The sequence below is a fragment of the Mus musculus genome, chromosome 2 (genome assembly GCF_000001635.26).
Source record: "Mus musculus strain C57BL/6J chromosome 2, GRCm38.p6 C57BL/6J".
NCBI lineage: Eukaryota > Metazoa > Chordata > Mammalia > Rodentia > Muridae > Mus > Mus musculus.
Window position 1 is genome coordinate 104,963,783 of NC_000068.7, and position 25,562 is coordinate 104,989,344.

Below are 25,562 nucleotides of genomic sequence, written 5' to 3' on the forward strand. Positions count from 1 at the left end.
GCCTTTTGTTTTCTTAACTCTTCTTTGTTTTTTAGTTCTTTGTAGATTATGGATATTAAGCCTCTATCATATGTATAGCTGGCAAAGACCCTCTCTCACTCTGGGGCTTTCTCTTCATTTGGCTTCCTTTGTTGTACAGAAGCATTTTAGTTCTATAAGATCCCATTTGTCAATTGTTGACACTAGTTAATGAAAAGTTGGAGTCCTGTATAGAACGTTTATCCCTACACCTATGTCTTAGTGTGTTGTCTGTTTTCCTCTACAAGTTTCAGCATTTGGGTTTCACACCGAGGTCTGAGGCATTGCAGTTGATTCTGTGCATTGGGTTTCACACTGAGGTCTTTGAGGCATTTGCAGTTGACTTTGTGCAGGTAGTAATGACAGATCTAATTTTATGTGGACATTTAGTTTTTCCAGCACCACTTGTTGAAATTGTTGGTTTTTCCTCAGTGAGTATTTTTTTTTTACTTGTATGTCTGTAATATTCCAAAGAGTTTAGACATTCTAGATACGCTATTTTATGTTTTAGAAAATTTTACATAGTGTTTATTTTTAACTTAAAAAAGCCTTCTTTTTGAAAATTTCAGAAGCTAACCAAGTAATCACGTTGGTCAGATTACTTACTTAAAACTTCTAATCATTAATTTTCTTAGAGATAATTTTCTGTTTTCTTTATACTGCAGTGTGATTTTGTCCAGAACAGTTAAGTTATTGGTTTGTGATAAGGTAGGATTCCTTTTTTGTGTGTGAAGCAAAATGAAACAGATGAAACTTAGTTGATAGATAAACTAGGTACTGCAATTCTGTGTGCTGCCTCACTGTTGTGGCAATCATGAAGAATTCTGATATTATCTGTGCCAGCATTCATGACCTCTGCTGTTTGTCTGAGTAAATGTCAGACTCTCCAGGAGCCTGTGATATTAAGCAGACTCTGCTGTGCTGGGAAGGGAGGGGTGGGGAGAAAACAGCATGGTATTTATGACTGCAGGAACTATAAGCTGTAATTTCATGAGATCAAAGCATGTGCTGTTTATCTGTTACACTAACGGCTTTGAATAAAATGGTTAGAAAACAGACAATGTACTAAAAGTTCAGGGTATTTTAAAGCTTATAAAGCCTGTAAAATTAAAAGCATAGCTTTCCAATGGAGAATTATTTCATGGAGGTCTTTGATTTCAATTTATTATGCTCTTAAGATTAATTAATATCTACGAGAAAGAGAAGACATGAAATAATTTGTTTTCACTTTTTCAACCATCTATCAGTTTTCTATATCCACTTTTTTCTAACTTAGGGGATATTTTGTAACAATTATTTTAATGAGAATTGATACATTTTAGGTTATGTCCTAAGAGATAACTAATTCCAGCAGCTTCATTTCATAGTCCTGTTAAATACAGGAAGAAGAGACGAGATGGCATGACAGGTAATGCACGCACCCACAAGTTAGAGGACCCGAGTTCAACCCAGGGAACCCACGTGATGGAAGGAAAGAACCGAGTCCCACAGGTTATTTCCTGGTACCCTCGTGTGCTGTGGTTCATACACCCACACAGAAGTGGATAAATGTAATTAAAAAAAAATACTGAAACGAATAGAAGTTCATTGCATATAGTTGCCATAAAGAAGAAAAAAATCCTTTAGACCATCAATTCTCATTTATTTAGAGGATTATAAGTCATGTAAGTGGTTTTATATCTCCTATATAGCTGTATACCTCTTAATAACAGGCAGTGAAGCATAGAAATGAACCTTGAACACATCACTAATATAAAACAAGTCATTGAATAACTTAATTTCTAATTTGAATTTTATTTACTTAATTCAGTTATATCTTGGCATAGGAAGGGTTAATTTTAAAAAACTAGTAACTAAAATTTCAAAAACTATTTTTAATTTTCCCTTGAAAGTTATCCTTGTGTAAGAAAGCAACTGTAATTATATAATTATATAAGAAAAGATATACATTATATTTAAATCAGTTTCATTGGTGTCTTTAAAAAGTAAAATCGGGGGCTGGAGAGATAGCTCACAAAGTGACTGAATGTAACTCCTGTTCCAGGGGATCTGATACCTTATACAGATATACATATAGTCAAATAACTTGTGTACATAAAATAAAAATGTAAAAAGTAGAATCAGTTGGGGCTGGAGAGTGGTTAAGAGTGCTTTCTGGTTCTCCTAGAGGACTCAGGTTTGGTTCTTGGCACCTTTGTTGGATGTCTGACAACTGCCTGTAACTCAAGATTTAGGGGGCTACTGCCCTCTTTGCATCCCATAGGCATCCACACTCCCATACATATACACATAATTGAAAATAAAAGAAAAGATATTTTCTTCAGATATCTGAATATGAGATATTACTAGATTAAATAATGCATAATATGAATATCTGTCAAGTATTCTGGAAATCTGAGTTGAGATGACAACTTTGGGATCCTTTAGCAGATATTTTACCTTTGCATTAATTTTATACAACTTATAACCTTACCTTAAGAAGATAAATTTATCTTTCCTTCTATCACCCTCTAAAGTCGTTTTAACTGGCACCTCATTTTTAATATTTATCAATGCTGGAAATGGTAAAAACAATAACTTGTTCAATAAGTTCAGTTAAAGAACATTTAGTCTCTGGCAGACTAGAATAATGACTCATTCATTATATTGTTAGCTGACCAGAATATAATCTAGACTTAAAATGAGGAATTATCCTATTTTAAACTCACAGTGTAGGGATTCTTGATTATAACAGTCAAGACGATTTTCCAGTCAAAAAATATAGTGTTCTTTTAAAGTTAACATAGTGCTGACAACTCACATCTGCTAAGCTTTGTTTTTCCAGTTTGCTAATAAAACTTCACTGAACTGCTCATACTTAACACCAGGAAGTCTCTGGGACATGGATCTCAAGTGCTGTGTTGTTTCTTGAATGGAGGAAAGCTGGCTAATTCAGTCATAAATACTCAGCACTACACTCACGTCTACTACTTTCTAACCAGTCTTTTAAATGGACTGTATCTACTGTACCATTAACTGGAGTCTGTTTTGCTGACTTTGAGTGCCTTCACCAAGTGTTTTCTTTGCCATTTACTTTATGCTGAATAAGCCAAAATTGACCAAATTTATTTTAAACAACGGTAAATCAAAACTTCTTCATATTTATCATTTTTTACTAAGTATTTCATGACACGTTTTAATTCTTATTAAATTTCCAAAGATAGGTGTGTTGGATATAAGTTATGAAACAAGATACTTTCCCTCAAGGAGCTTATAGATCAGGGTTCTTTAAGTGTACCACCACGTAGCTCAGTAGAACTCGTACATGCTCGTATCTCATGCCTCTACTTCTTTCACTCCAGCTGTTTACTTCTCTGAAGAAAAGAAGAAATGATGCTCTGCTAGAAAAAGAGTAGTTGAGAGTACAGAGGAAGCAGTGGGAATGAAAGGAATAAAGAAAGGTGTGAGATCCGACCATGCACTAGTTTTACTGAGCTAGCATAGAACTAAGTCTTTCTGTTAGTCTTCTTAAAGAGGCCTGTGATTTGTTGCATACTGATGTTGCTTTCTCTTCCCATCTTGTTCTCTTTCCTGTTTCTGTATCTGTAATAAATATAAATAATGAAATATACAGTCACCTTAGAAAATTTAACATGCTGTAGAGCTGCATGGTGCACTGCAATTTACAAATGAAATGAAATTTAAAATCAGATTAATGTAGTTCTGATGGGCTCAACTTTTCTGCATTGTGACTTCAGGTGAGCCATGTAGACCTACACAATGGTTGAGCAGCCTTGTTTGTTTCTAGGTGTCTTCCCAAAAGGAAAGTTTGAAATTCCAGCAGACTCATCAGTTGTTTGACCTTCCTTCAAGTTTTCTATAATGGCTAACTCTATGCAAATTACCTAGTACAGATCATTTCTAAATCTCATAAAACCACGTGATCATCTAATCTGGGTTTCATCCTTTAAAAAAAAGATTTACTTATTTTATGTAAATGAGTATGTTGTCGCTGTCTTCAGACACACCAGAAGAGGGCATCAGATCCCATTACAGATGGTTGTGAACCACCATGTGGTTGCTGGGATTTGAACTCAGAACCTCTGGAAAAATGGTCAGTGCTCTTAACCACTGAGTCATCTCTCAAGCCCCTCACCTTTTTTTTCCCTTAAGCTGTGGAATGTTTTGTGATGTGGGAGATAAGTATTGAAACAAATAAATCTAGAGCTGGCAGACATGAAGGGAGACTTGGAAGAACTCTTGAGCCATACATGTTAGCTCCAGTTTTTATCAGAAGCTCAGCACAGCACTGCTGAGGCTGGTCAGAGCACAATTTGAAAGCTGTTAATTGGATCAAACAGCTTTTTGTGGGAAGAGGGACTGAGACCTAAAAGAGGGGTAGATTATTCAGTGTCGAACAATTTGTAAAAAGCATTCTCCATTTTCCCTCACTTTATTATGCATGACTGTCATAATCTGAACAAATTGTAGCCTTTACATTGTTAACAAACTCTGGTCATGGATTTGGTAATGTCAGCACATGATTGGTCCAAATCAGTCACTATCACATGCTTTCCTCATTCTACTGTGAGGTCAAGTGTGAGCATGTGATCCAGTTTTGGCAAGCAAGAGGTAGTTGGAGGAAACTTCTATAGGGAGTACCAAGAGCTAGGTGTGATGGTGCACACCTACAATCCCAGTACTTGGGAGGCAGAAGGATTGTGAGTTTAAAACCAGCCTGTGCTATATTGTGAGATGATCTTAAGAAACAACAAACTTAGTATCCCTGGTTGAGATAGTCATTATCTACTTTTGAAATTGGCCTCTTGTGACAAATTCAAAGTAACATCCCAGATGGACATGACTAGTTATTGGTAATATATACTGAGTGCCCAAATCAATAAATGCTAGAACCTGCTTTACTGTATGTTCCCCTTTATGTGATAGAGGATCTGTATTATTTGGTGGCTTAAGATGTGAAATGTAGGGGCTGAAGAGATGGCTCAGCAGTTAAGAGCACTGACTACTCTTCCAGAGGTCCTGAGTTCAATTCCCAGCAACCACATGGTGGCTTACAACCATCTATAATGGGATGAGATGCCTTCTTCTGGTGTGTCTGAAGACAGCTACAGTGTACTCATATTATATAAATAAAATAAATAAATAAATAAACTTGTGAAGTTTAAGCATGAAGGAAGTAATGAGTGAGTATAGAAAGATACTTAGTCAATTTTATGACACCCATGTAAGTGCAACCTATTTAAAGGTCTTTTCAAACTCTACAAAAGATTACTGTACCTCACTGACTATTCCTTCCTCCACTCTTTCAAACTTTTGCTCTATGGCCCCTGTTGTTTCTCTGTCCACAGTTTTCCTCTGGGTGAATTAGTGTTCTTTAGTGTCAGCTCTGGGGATGATTCCGTGCATCTGTTCCACATTTTCTCTAGGCTCAAGCTCTCAGTGTGCTCCTCAGTTCTCTCTCTTTCTTCTCTGTCCTCTCTTCCCTCGTCTTCTTTCTGTTCTTCCCCCTCTCCCTCCTCACCTTCCTCTCTCAGCTTCCTCAGGATTTCGTTTTATTTCCCAGGCTTCTTTGAATCCCCAGGCCTAAGCTGTCGTCTTACCTCAGCTACCCAAAGAACTGAACTACCACACCTATTCTGCTGTTTGTTTTAAACTGCTTGGAAGCTGTCTCTGTGATTTATTATAACATCTACGCCAACTGGTCACATTCTAGAGTTTCCACTCTCCCATTTTCTCCATACCTGAAACAGAGAAGGAAGGAAAAACCATGAATCTGAAAATGGTGACTGGGATGGATTCTATCTGGTGAAGAAAAACTAGGAGCTCTTATGGGTGCACAAAAGCTTAGGACATGTCTTTTGCTGTAAGTGGGGTTTCTAGTGAGATTCCTATAACTGGGAAGGAGAAAAGCCTTAAGCAAACATTATTAATGATGTAGAAATTCTTGATTTCAATTGACTTCAGTCAGAACCCTGGATGAGGGCCTTCTTTCTCTCCCCATAGTTCTGTAATATTCCTACATTTCTGACCTGCCTCCCACTCATCATCTCTAACTGGGGTTAATACATGATAACCAGCTAACTAGTGTTTCTCTGAAGTTCCTCCACTCTTTTAAAGAAACGAATTTATTACCCTACAAGCTTAAGACAGCAGCTGTTGGCACTTGACACACAGTAAGTACTTGATAGATGTAGAAAGAAATGTTCAACTTAGTATTTCTCCTTTGCCCACCAACTAGAATCTCAGGCTATGAAACCTTTCCCTTTTGCCTATCTATATATTCAACCTTATATAATAGTTTTCCTCTGTTTCTTGTTTTTTCTTTCCTGTACCTCTCCTATCCTTGAGATGTCCTTTAAATTTTTTACACAATTTTATTAAATGGAGTTGGAGAAAAAAAAAAGACACATTGGAGTTGGTAATGGAAACGTTTAATGGGGAGGATGTTTACATAATTGTTGACAGAGTTAAGAAAACAAGGGATAGTGAAGCATCCTACAGATAAAAGTAGAGGGAAAAATGCCAACCACAGTCACAATTGAAGGGACAGGGACTGAAACAGTGGTGTAAGCTTTAATTTTTCAAAGCCTACTTTTAACAATGGTTCTTAAACACTTTAACCTTCCTTCTAGCCCACCACCCACCAGAGGTAGTAGAAAAGAAAAGTTATTAGGACACAGGAGAAGTGGACCTGTTTAGAAAAGGTTCTTTGGAGCAAATCTCATCTGTGTTGCCAGGAAATCGGCAGTTCAGTTCACAGGATTCAACAGCAGCAGCTTGATCTACTCACAAACACTTCACAAACACACCAGCAATCCAGTTCAGTAGTGTCCGGATAGCAGCAGTGGTAGGACTACCTAGCAGGAACAGCCAGGCCTCAGATGAACCAGCACGAGTCAGCAGAAGGGTTAGTATCACCAGGGATGCCACAAGTTCTTGCTGTGCCTCTCTCAAGGAAGTGACCATCAGTGAAGCCTTGAGACCAAGAAGCTTTGCAGAGCTAGCTATGCAAGCAAGCCGCAGTCAGTTGAGTCCTATAATACTCCCTTCAGACATCATGTGTCCTCCACAGGTCTTGCCTCAGCACACGAGTTTGTCTTAGCAAAACTCCATGTGAGTCTGTATCAGCTGATGTCACTCTGCCAATCAGCCTGAGTCCATGGCAGCCACCAGCACACCACCATAAGTTTTTGGTGCATTTCTCCCTATGGAGTTATGATAAATGGAGTTCAACTACACAGTGTAAGATGTACTAATACATGTGTGTCATTAGCAAAGAATCCTTCAGCATGTATCCTTTCAGTGCTTGCTTTAGTGAAACGTTCTTTTACCTGTGCTTCAGCAAAAACATTCCTTCACGAGTCTACTTTAGCAAAATGTCCTTTCATTTGTGTCCACTTGAAGAAAATACTCCTTCATGTGTTTGCTCTAGCAAAACACCATCTGATGCAACTGACTTTCCAAAGAAACTAGAAGTTTCCACTTCACAGTGGGACTTGGAGAGAACTGTAGCTACAGCCCAAAAGGTTGATCTGTGAGTTCCTGAAAAGCGGGGCTGTTACTAGATTGTAGTCTATAGGGAGTCAGCTACTACACAGGTATCGCCCATAGATCTAACCCTACTGGGGTCCAAAGAACACAGGATTTCCTTTTCTCCCGGAGATCAGTGATAAGGACAGAGAGCAGTGTGGGAAGAGCATGGCAATTAAGAATGGTCAAACACCGGCTATGTGCCCATTCACACATTTTCCTAATTCAAGTCTGTCTTTTGTCATTCAAACTTTTATCTTGTTGTGTAATTTATTTTTACTTTATGTGTGTGTACAAGTGTTTTGCCTGCAGGTGCATGTGCGTGCCTGGTACCTGAAGAGGTCAGAGTAGGCTCTTAGAGTAAGGCCCTGCAACTGGAGTTAGGGATATTTGTGAGGTGCCATAGGATGCTGGATTGAACCCGGGTTCTTGGCATGAGCAAGTGTGCTTCACAACTGAGCTCTCTCTCTAGCTCTGTTTAGTCACTTTAATACAAACTGAGAGTTCTCATCTGCCAGACAGTGAACTACCTGCTGCTTTTCTAAGAAAAGCCCTACTGCTAGGTCCACAGGATTAACAACAGTCTTTTATGCAATGTGTGTACCCAAAAGTGGTGTATGCACCTAAGACTCATTGTCCTGGATCTTGAATGGGGATTTACACAGAAGTATATGAAGCTGTGACATGTAGAACTGAGGCATTCAGTTTTGGTGGCATCCCCTCCTAGATACCACATTCTTGGGCTTCCTACTCCCTCAGTTGGCTGTACTTTCCAACATTTGCTATTGGCCTCTTATCTCATCTATGAGTGTTAGGGTTCCTTAGGACGTAGTTATCTGTTTACTTTTGTCTTTTAAAAACTTCTTTCCAAAAAGGGCCTTGATAGATCAGTAAAATTATGTTGAGCACTCACTCTACCATGAGATCTTTTCTGCCAACGGCTCAGTCCATAAGTTAGAAGTGTCACTTTGCAGTGAGCTGCAATTGAATGTACAGACTCACTGGTCCAGATGCTGAGAATAAGTGATGGTTAGGACATTTATATTCTCTCCTTTAAGGCCAAGGAAGCATTGTGGATGAGGAGGTGAAGGAGGTAAGAGCTAGAAGAGAGAAGGGTTGCAAACTGTGATCAGCTGAGCATGACCTAGCCATTTCAGTCATGGTCTTAGCAGGGGTAGTTGTCTGTACTGGGCCTGGGAAAGAGTAAGCCTACTGTTTGCAGTCTTGGATCAGGAAGGGATTTGTGTGATCATACTCCATCCTGTATACATATTGACTATTGGTGGAGTCTGGGAGAGAGACAGTCATTGTGTACCCATAGGTGAGACTACTAGGCTCCATTGCAAAGTTCCAAGCCCATGAACACACAGACTGACGAGTTAAAGTCATATGTCAAAAGACAAGACACAAATGAATGTGAAGAAGAAACTTTTGAGAAGGAGGAGGATGACAGTTGTGAGAGGGGCCTAAGAGATGGGGTGTGTGAGATGTCACAAGACTGTGTTCCAAATAAAAGTATGGGATCTGCAAAGAACTTTAATAATGGATATATATACATATATATATATACATACATACATATATATATATATACATACATATATATATATACATACATATATATACATACATATATATATGTATATACACACACATATATATACATGTATGTATGTGTGTGTATATATATATATATATATATATATATATATATATATATATATATATAGTCTACTGCTTAATGAATTATAATTTTAAAGATTTGGAAATTACCATGAAAATTTCTGGCTTTATTGAAATATGTATACTGAATTTGCTTTTTGTTTTTATGTTAAGGAACTAAAGAAAGCAGCTTCAGAGTTGATTAAGTCCAAGGTCACATGTCAGCATAAGATGGAGGAAGAAAGTATAGATCTAATAATTAAAGAACAAAAATATGAAGAACTCCAAGAAAGACTCAACATGGTATTTGACTAAATTTATTCAAGTTTATAAAATTAAAACCTTACCAAAACTATGAGAACTTCAGGATTGTTGCACAAAATATTTGTTTTGTAAGTTAATAGAGTAAAAATAATATATCACTATTTTAAAAATTATTAGAATTTTTTGTCATTAGCAAAAACTTAATACAAAATTTGGTCATAACAATTTTAATCCCATTCAAATGTAGCTTCAGGTAATTTTATGGCACAGTGGTGTCTCTAAATAACTTTTTTTTTTTTCGGACATGGTTTCTCTGTGTAGCCCTGGCTGTCCTAGAACTCACTTTGTAAACCAGGCTGGCCTCGAACTCAGAAATCCACCAGCCTTTGCCTCCCAAGTGCTGGGATTAAAGGCGTGCGCCACCACAGCCCTGCTCTAAATAACTTTTAAGAGGAGAAATTTTATAGTTTTAGTATTTGTTTGTACTAGCCGACTCGGGGCTTTGTAATTCACTGGAGGCAATGTCTCAACATAAACATAGCTATTGAATATAGAATTTACTGAATTTTACATTATAACTTTAAAATTCTTCAATTTTAAGGAATTAGAAGTAAATAAGAAAATTAATGAAGAGATTACTCACATTCAAGAAGAAAAGCAGGTAAGCCAGTTATCACATATTTTGGAAGTCAGTTAATATTTTAAAAATCAGTAGTGGGAAGTAGACATGGAATGATATGTACCTAGGTGTGGAGTAGGCATTCAGCTAACGTGTACCGAGTGGAAGTGTTTATGTATTTCTAACTGGTTGAATGTAAACTTCTGCTTTGTCATTTTAAAAGATTTTATTTCTTTATTTGAGACAAAGCTTCGCTATGTACAGCCCAGGTTGTCTTAGAACTGGTTATATAGATCATACTTGACCTTTTTTATTATTAGATTTTTTTCATTTATATTTCAAATGCTATTACAAAAGTCCCCTATACCCTCTCCCTGCCCTGCTCCCCAACCCACCCACTCCTGCTTCCTGGCCCTGGCATTCCCCTGTACTGGGTCATATGATCTTCACAGATCATATTTGACCTTGAACTCACAGAATCCCACTTGCTTCTATCTTCTGGATTAAAAAGTGTGTGCTTTTACATCTGTTTTTGTGTGTGTGTGTATATATATCTTAGTATGTGCATTTGTATGTATGTACTCACATGCGTGCTCATATATCTCTATACAAAGAGGCCAGAACTCTTCAATCCCTCAGAGTTACAGATGCTTGCAAAATGCCTGACTTGTTAAATAGATGCTGGAGCCTAAGTCTGGTCCTCATGATTGTATAGCAAGCACTCTTAATTGCTGGGCCATTTTTCCTAGTCATGGTCTCAGCACAGGATGGCTTGCAGTTGACTGTGTAGACCATGATGGCCTCAAATAAATTCATTGGCAATCCTCCTGTCTCAGCCCCCCAAGTGCCGGGATTATAGGCATCATCAGCCACATATTCCCTAGCTAAATTTCTGTTTTTTGAGAAGTTATCTGTTAGACCAGTAGTAACTTAGCAGATAATTACTGAAAATGTGTGTGTATACACACCACACACAAACACAATACACATGTGTTATTTTAGAACAATTTCTTCTCATTTGAATCTATTCTTATATTTAAATAAATACAATTATTTTAAAAATAGATTTATCTTATGTATATGAATGTTTTGCCTGCATATATCCATATGCACCATGTGTGTGCCTGGTGCCTATGGAAGCCAGAAGAGGGCATTGGATCTTCTGGAACTGAAGTTACAGATGGTTGTGAACTATCATGTGAGTGCTGGGAACCGAACCTGGGTCCCCTGCAATAGCAACACGTTCTCTAAACTTCCAGGCTGTCTCTTCAGCCCCTCTTCTTCTGTACTGTCTTTTCTTTTTCTTTCTTTACCTCCATTTGATTGGTGACAGAGTCATTTTATAATAGTATAGTTCATGCAACATTTTACTAGTGATAGATTCCTAACCTGTGGGTGAATAAGGCAACAGGTTTATTTCAGTTTTGAATTTTTTACCTTATTCAGTAATGTCTTAGAATCTGTGGCCCATTTCAGAAACTAAATTTATAAGTTAAGGGACTTTTAGAAATAATACTTGATAGAAATTTGTGTAGCACTAATCATTTTAGATAGTAAATTATAGACATACTATTAGTTTAATATATAGTATGAAAATTAAGCTATAACAATAGTAGCTTAAAACCAGAAATATATTTGAAGAACAAGCTTAGAAACATGATCTATTGTTATGTTTTGAAGGATATCATCATTTCTTTTCAACATATGCAGCAATTACTTCAGCAAGAAACTCAAGCTAATACTGAAATCGATGCAGAATTGAAGGTGCTAAGAGAAAATAATCAGGTTATATACATATATTTAATATTTATTTTTATGTAAATTCTATCTAATATGCTTCCCCTGTTTAGTTGCATTTAAGTATCTTGTTCTGTCATTTAATTTTAAAAGTTAAGATGCTAGATTCCTTCGTTAATATAGTAGAAAGTTTGTCAAGTAGCACATTCAAAAAGAAAATATTATCCTTTATCATTACCATCATTTTATAAAACAGAACATTAAAAACATATGTATTTTAAAGATATGATCTCAGGACAAAGGACAGATCATTATAAGAAAAGTCATGTAGTGACATTTGGCTGTGGACTAGTGAGACGTTTGACATGGATCAGTGCTTAGCTGCAGACTGATGTCTAAGAACCACTGATATATAGTATAACAGAATATGCGTGCTGAGCTGTTGCTAAGGATTGCACTGTTTAGATATGGCAAGTGTTTTCGTGAGGAGCATTCTGATTCCACCTGCACTAAAAGGGATCATTGCTCTTAGTAATGGTTGGTGGGTTTCAGTGCTCTGCAGTTATTCTGTCATCTGTCTTAAGCTTTTAGATGTGAAGTTAGAAAGAACATAGACACCTAAATTCTATTTGTAAATTTAGTTATGTTCCTACAGTCATAGTATTAAGAGTGTTGTTGTATTATTACTGTATTAACTAGAACATTTTATTGGTTTTTGAAAATTAAAGGATTTAGCAAACGATTTGTTTAACCTCTGACAGTATCTATTTTTTACAATGTTTTTCAGATTTGTTAATTTAGAATTGTTGGAAATAATAATATATTTTCATGTATGTTTATATTATGTACAAGTTTATATTCCTGATAAATATAAACTCCATAAAGACAGTAACATTGTAACTGAAGGATCATAAACACAGGAGATCGTGTCAAGCATGCAGTAGGACTTTGTTAAGTGTTATTAAGTGAATGAATTGTGTGGCATGAGTAAGCTAGGGCTCTTCCCAAGTTAGAGACCACCTGGTTATGGCTTCCAGCTTACGATGATTAACTTACCCTGCATTCATTTCTGCCACCCTTTGAAACTGCTGTAAAATGGCCATAAATCCACAAGAACATGGAAATGATGAAAAAGAAAAACCCATAAAGGCTAAGCTTTAAAAGTGAACAAGATGGACAATGAGCAGAAAAGGGAAATCGAAACCTAATCAAAGCAGAAATGAGGCTTGTGATGTAATAGAGTGGTAGGGTCCTTGCCTAGCATTGTAAGTTTTATGTCAGATTGATACATGCTAGAGTCATTTTGGATGAGGGAACTTCAGCTGAGAACATGCCTCCACTAGACTGGACTAAGCAGTATTCCTTCATCGCCTCTGCATCAGTTCCTACCTTCAGGTTCCTGCCGTGTTTGAGCTCCTGCTCTGACTTCATGGATGATGAGTTGTGATATGGAACTTCAAAATAAGCCATTTCCTCCCCAAGTTGGTTTTGATCATGGTTTTTCACAGGAATAGAAAGCTAAGACAGTGAGACACTGGAGTATATCCACACCACTGAACAAACAAAACTAAGCCCAGAAATGGTCAGGAATTATAGTATCCTGTGTCTTTTGAAGTGGGATATGCAGTTGAGAAATGCAGATGAGAACATCTGTGTAAGGATCTATTGCAACCCCAGATTCCTCCTTCTCCCCCACAGGAGTTGGTTATCTCCACTTGGAGGTGTATGGTTGGAATTTGAGAGAGAGATGAGGTTGAAAGGGATCTAGTAATATGCTGGAGCCCCCTTATAATTAGGAAATTGGTTGTCAAAATAGCAGTGGTCTGAAATTAATAATGTCTCTAGCAGAAATGGCAACTATTGCAAATTAATTCTTTCTCCTCTTCCCCCTTTCCATCAACCCAACTGCACTTTCTACCCACTCTCCCCCCTTCCCCCTTTCTTTCCTTCTTCTCCCCTCCTTTCTTCATCTTTCCTCACTTTCTCTTTCCTCTCTCTATTTATCAGTACACTACTGGAAACATTATAGTGAAGTTCTCCCAGTTACAGGCAACTATTCTAATTCCCAGGAAAGTTAGATTCCTTTCTGAGGAAACTAACATTCCCCAAAGGGAAGAGATTAGTTTCTTCAATTAATGTTTTCTAAAAGAAATAGCTAAGCCAGAACTCCCTACAGTGAAGACTAGTGTTTGGCCATATTGTTAATACCTCATTCTTTTTTTTTTTTTAAGATTTATTTATTTATTATTATATGTCAGTACACCGTAGCTGTCTTCAGATGCACCAGAAGAGGGCGTCAGATCTCATCACGGGTGGTTGTGAGCCACCATGTGGTTGCTGGGAATTGAACTCAGGACCTTCAGAAGAGCAGTCAGTGCTCTTATCCGCTGAGCCACCTCTCCAGCCCCCCTCATTCTTAAGTACAGAAACATTATTAAGGATTACTGGACATTTGAAGAAAATCTCTCATGTAAAAAGCAGACAAAAATAGCAGTCTAAAAAACATGTAAAACTAAGACTGCTTAAAGGAAATATGCTTACTAATCCACAGGACAAGAATTAGAAATCCATAAACACAGAATTAGAGAAACTCTACTAAAAGCGTAAGTGTAATACAAAGATTGTAAGATAATGTTGAGATAGTTGTTTAGAAAGTAGAATCAATAGATGTGTGGGTAAAACTGGGAAGTAGCTCAGGTGGTGAAGTGCTTGTCATCCAAGTATGAGGACCCAAGTTAAATACCCTGCAACCAGTAAGAACCCAGCTGAGGTGCTGTTAGCTTCCCAGTGCTGAGAGGCAGAGACAGGCAGATTCCTGCGGCTCACTGGCAGGCAAGCCAGGGTATATGGTTGATGCTCTAGTTTAATGAGAAATGCTCTTTCAAGACAAAACAAAGCAAAACAACAACAACAACAACAACAAAACCCAAAAAAGCAAAAAACCCCTACTGAGCCTGAAGAATGATATCTGGAGTTGACCCACACACATGCACACAAGGGAAGAAGATGGAAATTAGAGAAAAAGAATTAGAGACTCAGTCTAAGCAGTCTGGTAGGTTTTAGAGAAAGGGAGAGAACCAAGAAGAAGGAAAAAGAATGATCAAAGAAACAATACAAAAAGTTTTCACTGGCCTGAGGGATATAAGTTCATTTTGCCTAGCATCAGTGTATATCATTGTAAAATATTCATTACACATAAAAAGCTTTTAAAACTGCAGAAAAGTGTGGCTTGCAAAGAATTAGGAGTGAGAATAACACATTGGCCTTAGCTTTCTCATTGACAAAACTGGAGGGTAGGAAAAAAAATAGGGGGCTGGAGAGATGGCTCAGTGGTTAAGAGCACTGACTGCTCTTCTGGATGTCCTGAGTTCAAATCCCAGCAACCACATGGTGGCTCACAACCACCTGTAATGGGATCTGATGCCCTCTTCTGGTGTGTCTGACGACAGCTACAGTATACTTACATATAATAATAAATCAATAAATCTTTAAAAAAAGAAAAAAAAATAGAGTTGTGTCTGCAGAGTTTGGGAAGAAATCGCCAAAGTAGAGTTTTGCTGCTCTCAGCTAATCTAGTTTCTCAGGGGTCATATGGGGCATCAGTAACACTTACCATCCATGCCTGCTTAATTATGATAGAACAGTGCCCAGAAAAGGAAGGAAAGGAAGAAAGTGGTAACCATGAGATCTAGGCGACAGGGGACTGCAGGAGAAGAGGGAATCCTTACTATTAACCTGGCGTATGCAGTCAACTGAGAATAATAAAGCAAGTTGTAATGGAAGGTTTCCAAATATCTGAAACAGAATGCCTGAAGGGAGTCATCTTTTTTAGATAGGGATGAACCAGAAGGAATTGATAAAACACCTAATACACACTCTTTTAAGAACGTGATGCTGTTAGTCATTTATCGTTAATGTGACTGTGGTATATTCTCTCATCTAATCATTGATCTACTTTGTAAAATAGAGTATACTGTCCATAAAAATAGATACTATAAAAAGATAATAAGATGTTAAAATACCGTGTCTATTAAATTTTAGACCATATTTTAAAACTGCCTAGTTATTATACATAACCATGGGTTAAGGAAATGTATATTACGTGAAAGTGTTCACATTATCCTGAAATAGGGCAATCAGAATTCATTTAGATATTTCAAAGTGCATAACTCCTACTGAGACAGAGGAGAATGTTCTTATCATGAGTTACAAAATGCTTTTGTTAGATGTGTTACCCGAATTTCACAGATATTTTTACACATTGATATTCTACATAAGTCTACAGCCATACCACCCTGAACACGCCCAATCGCATCTAAAATTCTAGATGTAACTAAGAACTCTTTAGAAAGAATGTTCTTAAGACTTTAAATGAGATGAATTTATATTAATATTATAGTATAATATGTTATATAGTATAATTACATTATAGTATGGAAAGTGAACAAGAGATAGTTTTAAAAAAGCAAATTACAGAACAGTTAAGTATGTGTGACAAGGTTCTCAGATGTATGAGAAAGACGTTTTGTGTGCTTTTCTGCAGTGAGTAATCTGATTACAGAAGTATGTGAGGTGCTAGCTCTGGGGAAGAGAACTCAGGTCACTTCCATCTTTCCCTTTTATATTATTTTGTGTGGTTGGGAATTTTTACCAAGTGTACCTGGCTTTTACAAATGAATTAAATGATAAACAATTGAAATCCTAGATGTATTAGATATATAGATACCTTTTTTTTCCAGTTTGAAATACAAGTAGATAGAAAAGAAACCTAATAAATGAGAGATAGTGATTCTTAGGTCCAAAATCCCAGTCTTAGAAAATACTTGGCAATTTTTTTTATTCTTAAAAAAGTTTTTCTTTGAAACAATGGCATAGAGTGATTCTCTAACATTAATTCAATGAAGTAACTAAATAATGTGTTAAATAAGTTAGGCCAAAAAGTATTAATTTGAAATTAGAATCATCTTTTAAGATTTTCTAGCCAGTTAACTTCTAAGATAAGCAGATAAAAAACGCCCTAAGGTAGTAGTTAACATCTTAGAAGGTTAGGCTGGATCATGCTACAGTCATGCTTTTCAATGCTGTACTTTCTATTACTTTTTCAGTACATTAAAACTTATGCAGTGAAACTGAATAATGGCAAGGTTTTTATACCCCTTTATAGCCGTTTCTTCATCATAGCCTCCCCCTATTTCTTGTTAGCTAAACTCTAAGCACCTTTCTGTTAATTTATGAAAATTATTGTTGAGGTAGCACATTATCACTGATCTGTATGGCACTTCCAGCATGTTCCACGTAAAGGTCTGAGCAACATAAAACACATCAAAATTCATTAATGTGGTATTGATTATTTTTTGGATAATTAATTTTATTGCAGACCCTTGAAAGAGATAATGAGCTGCAAAGGGAGAAGGTAAAAGAAAATGAAGAAAAGTTCCTTAGTCTTGAGAAGGAGCATGAGAGAGCACTAGGAACTTGGAAGAAACATGTACGTTTATTAAATAATAAAATATTTAAGTATTTTAAATATTTACAGACATTTAAAATGACTATTGAATGCTAAGAAAATACTGCAAAATTGATAAAGTCAGACACATTTTCTTCCTGCAATCATATTTCCCCCAAAGTGAGTATATTTTTTAAAACTAAATTTAATACAATTCCCTCTGAGGTTTTCATGCATGGAAGACTATATGCATATGTGTTTTATATATACATATAAAGTCAATGTGACGATATAGAATAGCTATTAATATGTGACAAAGAAATTAATTTGTGTTTTAATAAAATGATTCGGTGTATCTTAGTGACTTAGAATGTGTAAGCCATGGCAGGTGAGCAAAGCCCCAGGAGTCCTGTTGAGCTGGGTCAGAGCCATGGCAGGAGTAGGTTACTGTGTACTAGTTAGGAGATAATATACTGTAAACAGCTACTTCCTTTGTCACATTTGCTTCTTTTACACTAAATGCTAATTTTGATAAAATGTGTAAAACAATTGTAGAAAATGACGTAAATTAAAGTTGCAAAGCAACATTTCACTTCAAGAATGATGGATCACAAAATTGCCTTTTCTTAGTATCAATTTTCATTGCCTTTTCAGTTCCTTAGGAATTCAAACTGTTGTATCTCAAGCCATAGAGAAAGCATGGCTTTATTCACTCTTCAATAAAAGAATTAACACCTCAAAGAAAAGGCTGCCTGGCCCTGCTGCAGCCTGGAACACAGGTTCAGACAGAGGTGCTGGGCCCCATGTCAAGTTGCTCAATGTTTTTGTTCTGTAGCTCCTCCCACTCCTTTTTGATGACATTTACAAAAGAAGGCAAGCTGCTTGGAAGGTCTGGACATGAGGGAAGGGGCATGGAGACAAGGCTAGTGGTGGGGAGTGCTAGAGGCTCGGGTTACCCTGTCCCCCTGGATGGGACCCCAGAGTATCTCCTCAAAGGGCCCCTAGGTTTTCCCCAGCTCCCATCCTCTCCTCCAGCCATGGTGACGGCAGAGGCAGAAGAAAACTTTGAGCCCAGTTCTCACAGGAAAGGAAAGCTCTCATGGGCTTTGCAGAGAAGGTTCCACCTACGCTCATACATTGTCTTTACCATGTGCTAGGATATCACATCAATGGGACAAAAAAAAAGTAAAATACTTGAATGAGCTTGTATTATAACATTAATATTATTGAGAGTGTCTGCTTCCCAGGCTGAAGTGATTCATTCATTATTCTGGTCCTGCTCTAGTCCTTTGTAATTGGTGGTAATTATTATGCTTTTCTTTTTAATACAAAAAAAGTATAAAAATAAAAGCTTGAAGAGGCAAAACAAAAAACCAAAAAAAAACCAAAACAAAACAAAAGAACACACTAGAAAGTTTCTATGGGTTTACAAAACTATATTTTGGAAACATATATTCTAATTTAGACTACTGTACTAATTATATTATTTCCTTTATTGTACTAATAATATATTTGAACAAAAGTTTTTAAACTTCTTCTGCAGATGATTTTATTTGATTTCTGATGTAGAAAATTCAATTTATTTGTAACTATTAGGTTTTTCTAATTAATATTTTTGAGAGATCAACTTGGTCATTAATGGTTTTGATATGCAGTACTCAAATCTAAAGAAAAATACCCCATATTTATATCACATTACTAAAAATTGGTTAATAATATCCACCAGGAAAATATATCATCAAGCAACAAGTACAGTAAGCTCAGTTGCTCTGCCCTGCATCCCACTCCCTTCTCACACAGTCTTTAAGAGGCTGTGGAAGCAGTGCTTTGAGTATTAAAGCTGAAAAGTAGAAAGGAGCTGCAAACTAAATATAACAAGCATGGTGCAAACACATCACTAAAGCAAAACAAACTAATGGTCATTTTCTCTTCTTGTTGAGAATACAACAATGGCCAACTTCCAAGGGGGGAAAACGATGAAGATTGGAGAAAATGGTGTTGGAGATATTAGAGATTTTAGATATTAGATATATTAGATATTTTCTTCATTTACATTCCAAATGCTATCCCGAAAGCCCCCTATACCCCCCTCCCGAGTGCCCTGCCCCCTTACCCACCCACTCCCACTTCTTGGCCCTGGTGTTCCCCTATACTGGGGCATATAAAGTTTGCAAGACCTAGGGGCCTCTCTTCCCAATGATGGCCGACTAGGCCATCTTCTGCTATATATGCAGCTAGAGACACGAGCTCTGGGGGTACTGGTTAGTTCATATTGTTGTTCCACCTATAGGGTTGCAGACCCCTTCAGCTCCTTGGGTACTTTCTCTAGCTCCTCCATTGGGGGCCCTGTGATCTATCCTATAGATGACTGTGAGCATCCACTTCTGTATTTGCCAGGCACTAGCATAGCCTCATACAAGACAGCTATATCAGGGTCCCTTCAGCAAAACCTTGCTGGCATATGCAATAGTGTCTGGGTTTGGTGGCTGATTATGGGATGGATCCCTGGGTGGGGTAGTCTCTGGATAGTCCATCCTTTCGTCTTAGCTCCAAACTTTGTCTCTGTAACTCCTTTCATGGTTATTTTTTCCCTATTCTAAGGAGGAATGAAGTATCCACACATTGGTCTTCCTTCTTCTTGAGTGTCTTGTGTTTTGCAAATTGTATCTTGGGTATTCTATGTTTCTGGGCTAATATCCACTTATCAGTGAGTGCATATCTAGTGACTTCTTTTGTGATTGGGTTACCTCACTAAGGATGATATTCTCCAGATACATCCATTTGCCCAAGAATTTCATAAATTCATTGTTTTTAATAGCTGAGTAGTACTCCATTGTGTAAATGTACCACATTTTCTGTATCCATTCCTCTATTGAGGGTCATCTGGGTTCTTTCCAGCTTCTGGCTATTATAAATAAGGCTGCTATGAACATAGTGGAACATGTGTCCTTATTACCAGTTGGAACTTCTTCTGGGTATATGGTGGCACATCTCTTGAGTCATCTTGCCGAGGACCCAGGTGTAGTTCCCAGCACCCACATGGGGATGTGAACAGCCGCCTGTGACTCCGGGGTTGCTGATGACCAATTCTTGCTTCCATGAGCACACACAGGCACACACATGCACACAGAGACACATGCAAACACCTAAATGACACATTTTTTTCTTGGAAAAAAGAAAGGCACTTTTATTGGTGAAGTTATAATTTGCAAGTGTAAATAAAATGGTTTGATCATATGACTTTAAGATTCTGCAGTCATAAACTATAATAACTTTGTGGTACTAAACAGAATATGGTTGAGTAACAGAAAGCCAGTTTGGTTTTGTAAGGATGTTCTTAAATGGAGATCAGACCTATATAGTCTATGTGTCTATCTCTTTGTTATCACATGTGAGCTCTATGGAAAAAAATCCCCAAAGAAAGTGATTGTGGGCTGCACAGGCAGTGGATGCCCAGTTTCCAGATGTGAATGTGAGCTGCCAATGTCCATTGTGGTACTGAGCCTTCCATACCTCCAGCTGGCTCAGCCAGACTGCGCGTGCAGTGTGCGGTGTGCAGTGTGCCGCGATGGAGATTTGATCAGCACAGGTGTAGCTTTCGTAGGGTTTTTTGACTAGAAGTAAATCTTATTTGTAAGGAGGCATTTAGCAGCGTTGGCCCTAGGTTTAGCTTGTATTTCTATCTTGACCACTCTTTTCTACCTGTACTGAGTTTGGCAAGTTATTTAACCTTTCTAAGCCTCACATTTTTCAAAAAGTATAATTATACAATCATGTTTGTTAAATACTTGTCACTATTTACAATGTTATTTCTTAATAAGAGTAGTTAATTTTGTTATTTTTACTTTTTTATAAAACAATGTTTTCAGGCAAAGTTTAAATACTTGCTCATTTTGGTTTAATTTTAATTTCTAGGTTGAAGAGCTTAGTGGAGAAATGAATGTAATTAAAAATGAGTTGTCATCACTTAGGGAAACTCATGCTAAGTTGCAAGAACATTACAACAAATTATGTGAACAGAAAAAAACTGAGGAATATAAGAAGTTTCAGGTAAAATTTAAATATGTTTTGGAGTATTAACTGTTAAATTATGACTTGCTAGTGATTTTTTTCTGCTTTATAAGTTGCTCAGATTTTAACAAGTTAGTACAGCCATATTGTCTGATATACATTTTTATTAGGTGTGTCTGTGGAGATTAACATAAAGCTTGAGTCTCTTGAATATGGATTTTTAATTGCCTCAAGATCACATTTGTTGAAAACCCTTTCTTAGCCAGTATGGTAGGGCACACCTTTAATCCCAGCACTCAGGAGGTAAAGGCAGGCAGATCTCTGAGTTTGAGGCCAGCCTGGTTTACAAAGCAAGTTTCAGGACAGCCAGAACTATGCATAGAGAGTCTCTATCTCAAAAAAGAAAGAAAGAAAGAAAGAAAGAAAGAAAGGAAGAAAGAAAGAAAGAAAGAAAGGAAGGAAGGAAGGAAGGAAGGAAGGAAGGAAGGAAGGAAGGAAAAGAAAGGGACAGAAAAGAAAATGAAAACACTGTTTTTTCTTCCACTGTAGCTTGAGATATTCTTCAGTAGTTCTATCGGACTCTATTGTGTTGGTCCTGAATTTATCAGACATAGAAACTGATACCAGTAACACAATGTCTATATCAGTGCAGCGCTTAAACATCTTAGCATCGAGTAGAGGTTCTTCAGTTTCGTTGTTTTATTTTTAGTTCCTTTTTGCTATTATAGATTCTGACATTTCCATTTCACTTTTAGAATTTATCAGTTTCTAAAAAAAGAGTTCCACTGTTTCCATTGAGGTTGTGTTAGTTTTTGCCAGTTTGACAGAAACTAGTGTCATCAGGATCAGGAAGCTTCAACTGAAGCCTGTGGTCATGTCTTGATTAATGGCTGAGGAAGTAGGCAGTGCCTACCTGGGCAGGTTGTCGTGGGTTGGATAAGAAAGGCAGCTGAGGAAGCAAGCCAGTGAGCATTCCTTAGCGTTCTCTACTTCAGTTCCTGCCTCCAGGTTCCCTCCTTGAGTTTCTGCCTCAATTTCCTTCAATATGTATTGTGGCGTAAGATTCCTATGACATAAGCTTTTCTTCCCCTAAGTTAGTCTTGGCCAACCACAGATGCAAATGAGGACACTGAGTGTTTCTTCTGGAGACTGTTGTCATGGGATATGCCCCTGATTTGTTTCTTAGGTAGTTCATAGGTACATAGACAAGCTGTTGGTTTTGCTGGATTTGCTTATGAGATCTGAAACTATTCAGGGAGAATCTTTGTGTTTTTTCTCAGTATAGTATTACATCATCTACAAGCATGGATAATTTAACTCCTTCCTTTTCCTATTTGTGCCCCTCTCCCTGTCTTATTGTATTACTCGAGGACATGTTTTCAGTTTCAACCAGGATCAGGATAGCTCTACAGCCTCTATGGTGTTCAGGTACAATCCTTTGTGTTTATTTTTTTTCCAGGGCTTTTATGAAGGACGTTGAATTTACCCAAAAGTCTTTTCTCCATTTATTTAGATGATCCTATGAATTTTATACTTGACTGTTTGCTGGGCCATTCTTTGGTTTCCTGTGTGTTCTTTTCCCTCTCTACTTGCTGTTTTGATGTTGCGTTCTTACTTTCTCCATACCAGTTACTTTGGATTTATTTCCTCTTTCTAGCTACTGATTATTGCAATTTAAAATGTTAATTGTTTACTTATCTTGTTTTCTAATTGCAAGCATTTAAAGTTAGGAAGTTAAAGTTAGGAAGTCTCTCTTGGTACTGTTAGCTGTATAACGTTCACTCTTACTCAGTGCTGTGGAGTGAATCTTGGACCTTGCACATGCTTGGAAAACATTCTAGCACTGAGGTACATTCCCAGCCCTTGAAATTTTATTTAAAACAATAAATATAATTATTATTATGATCCTCATTTTCATTATCATTATATAGGATTTCCCTGTATAACGGAGGCTGGCTTTGAACCTGTGATCCTTCTGCTTCCAACTCCTGGATGCTGGGATTACAGTGTGTGCCATCATGCCTAGCAGTTCAACGTCTCTTAAGATTTTTATTGTGGAGTATTTTTTTGACCCATGGGTATTAGTGCGACCTTTTGGAAATACATTGTTTAATCTCCAAATATTTGACAATATTTAAATTAAATTTGGCTGTGGTAAGATAACACTTTATGAAAGACCTTTCATATCTTTATATTAAGACTTGTTTTGTGGTTAAGCATATTTTCTATCTTGGTGAATACTTCATATACCCTTCAAAATGAAATATATCCTGCTGCTGCTTTGGTGAGTGGTGGATGAGTGTCCCCCAGGGTGAGGCTGGCTGCAGGTGCTGCTCAAGCCTTGGCCCCTGCATGGTTCGTGCTCTCATCTCACCTTGCATCTCAGCTGTGAGGTTCTCTCTCTTTGCAGTTCTGTTAGGTATTACTTCATGTCTTTGAACTCAGTAGGCATTTGACTATGATTGTTACAACTTGATTAATTGGCCTTTCTACCATTATAAAGTGTTCACCTTTATTCTGGTAATATTTGTTGTCCTGGGTCTATTGGATAATGAATACAGTGACTCCATTTTTATTATTAATGTTTAAAAATTTTTTATTTAAAAATGTTTTTATACGATATATTTTGGTCATGATTTTCCCTTCAGCTCCTCCCCATCTCCCTCTGTACCCAACTGCATGTTCTTTCTCTATCTCAAAAAAGAAAGAGAAAATCAGTAAGACAAAAGATACCAAAACAAAAGTGATTAGTGTTTACATTATAACTTTATTTCATTACTTTAATGGAAATATTCATTTTCTATCTTTCTCTCTTTTACCCTCCCACCCCCTTTTGTTGTTGCTCCTGTTGTTTTTTAGACAGGGTCCTATGTAGCCCAAACTGCCTTGAACTCACTGTGTAGCCAAGGATGAATTTGAATTTATGATCTTGTAGCCTCGTCTCCCTGAGTATTGGCATTCCCAGTATGCACCTCCATGTCAGGCTCCCTGTTTGCTTTTGCTATGATAAGTAATAGTAGGGGAACGCCTTTGACTTATTTATTCCAAGAGGGCTATGGCTTATATTTTATTATTATGGTAATGTATATAACATAAAGTTTGCTACTTTAACATTGTATACACACAGCTTAATAATGTTAAATGCATTTACAATGATATCAATAAAATCATATGTACCAGAGTAGGCATTGGCCTGGATTTGGCCCTCATGCCATAGCTTGGTGATCTCCCTGCTCACCAAGTCATAATACATTTTCAAATAACAATATTTCAGAGCTTTTGATGGGAATAAGCCTCTGCAGTCATGTTGTCATTTTTCTCCTTCATGTTCTTTGTGTTATTGTTATTACACACTTTGCTTCTGCACAATTTATAGAACCAGACAAAAATCTAACAAAAATGAAAATTATAGGCTAATCTTTGAGGAACATACATAGATGTAAAATTCTCAATAAAATACTTGCAAACCAAATTTAAGAACATATGAAAAATATTACATATTATGATCAAACTGGCTTCACCTAAGGGAATCAGGGATGGCTCAACATAATACATCTGTAAACATAATCCACCATATAAACAGACTAAAAGACAGAAACCACATGATCATCTCATCAAATGGAGAAAGGCCTTTGACAAAAATCTAACAATCATTCATATTAAAAGTTCTAAATCCATCTCCAAGTCTTTTCTTTTTATGTTGAGGCAAATTTGCTGAAAGAACAAAGATATTCTTTTCTTTCTTACTCTATTCATTCTTCAGCATAAGACAGTCTGGTTTTGTCACCCCAGTCCATCCACCTGTCCATCCACGAACACTACACCCCCAGACGCTGTATCCAATACTTTTCAGTCTCTTTAATACTTACAATTTTTTTGTCCCTTTCAATTACCCACCTCTTTTTTTCTCTATTGTATTTTACTGTTTTATTCTTTCCTCTTTACCTCCTAGGCTGCCCTTAAACTGGTAAAAATAGCTCCCGTACTTAGTAATTGAGGACAGTGTGCTATGAAGGTTTTGTGTCTCTGACTTCATCTTTATTGCATTTGCATGCCATGGATGAGAAAGCAGGCACACTTGAGTGAGTTGGGTTTAGTAAACTGGCTCAGAACAAGAAGTGCAGGATGTCACTTGGCTATGAAGTCTGCATTCCTCTCCCTCCAAGACTTCTCTCTGTTCCTGCTGCCTCCCTGCTCTCCTCATCCTCTTCTGTGCTCCTCATCATACTTCACAGCTGGGCCAAGGGTATTCTGTGTGGGTTTATAATGCTGTAC

The 25,562-nt window shown here is 37.2% G+C and overlaps 1 protein-coding gene across 1 annotated transcript in view; it reads left to right on the forward strand.

Annotated features, from left to right (window-relative positions):
- Positions 1-25,562, forward strand: part of Ccdc73 (coiled-coil domain containing 73) — a 113,414-nt gene that overhangs the window by 77,459 nt on the left and 10,393 nt on the right. The window contains exons 10-14 of the mRNA NM_177600.4: positions 9,385-9,513; positions 10,076-10,135; positions 11,774-11,878; positions 17,208-17,318; positions 21,192-21,326. Coding sequence (NP_808268.2) covers positions 9,385-9,513; positions 10,076-10,135; positions 11,774-11,878; positions 17,208-17,318; positions 21,192-21,326 — 540 coding nt within the window. The remainder of the gene's footprint in view (positions 1-9,384; positions 9,514-10,075; positions 10,136-11,773; positions 11,879-17,207; positions 17,319-21,191; positions 21,327-25,562) is intronic.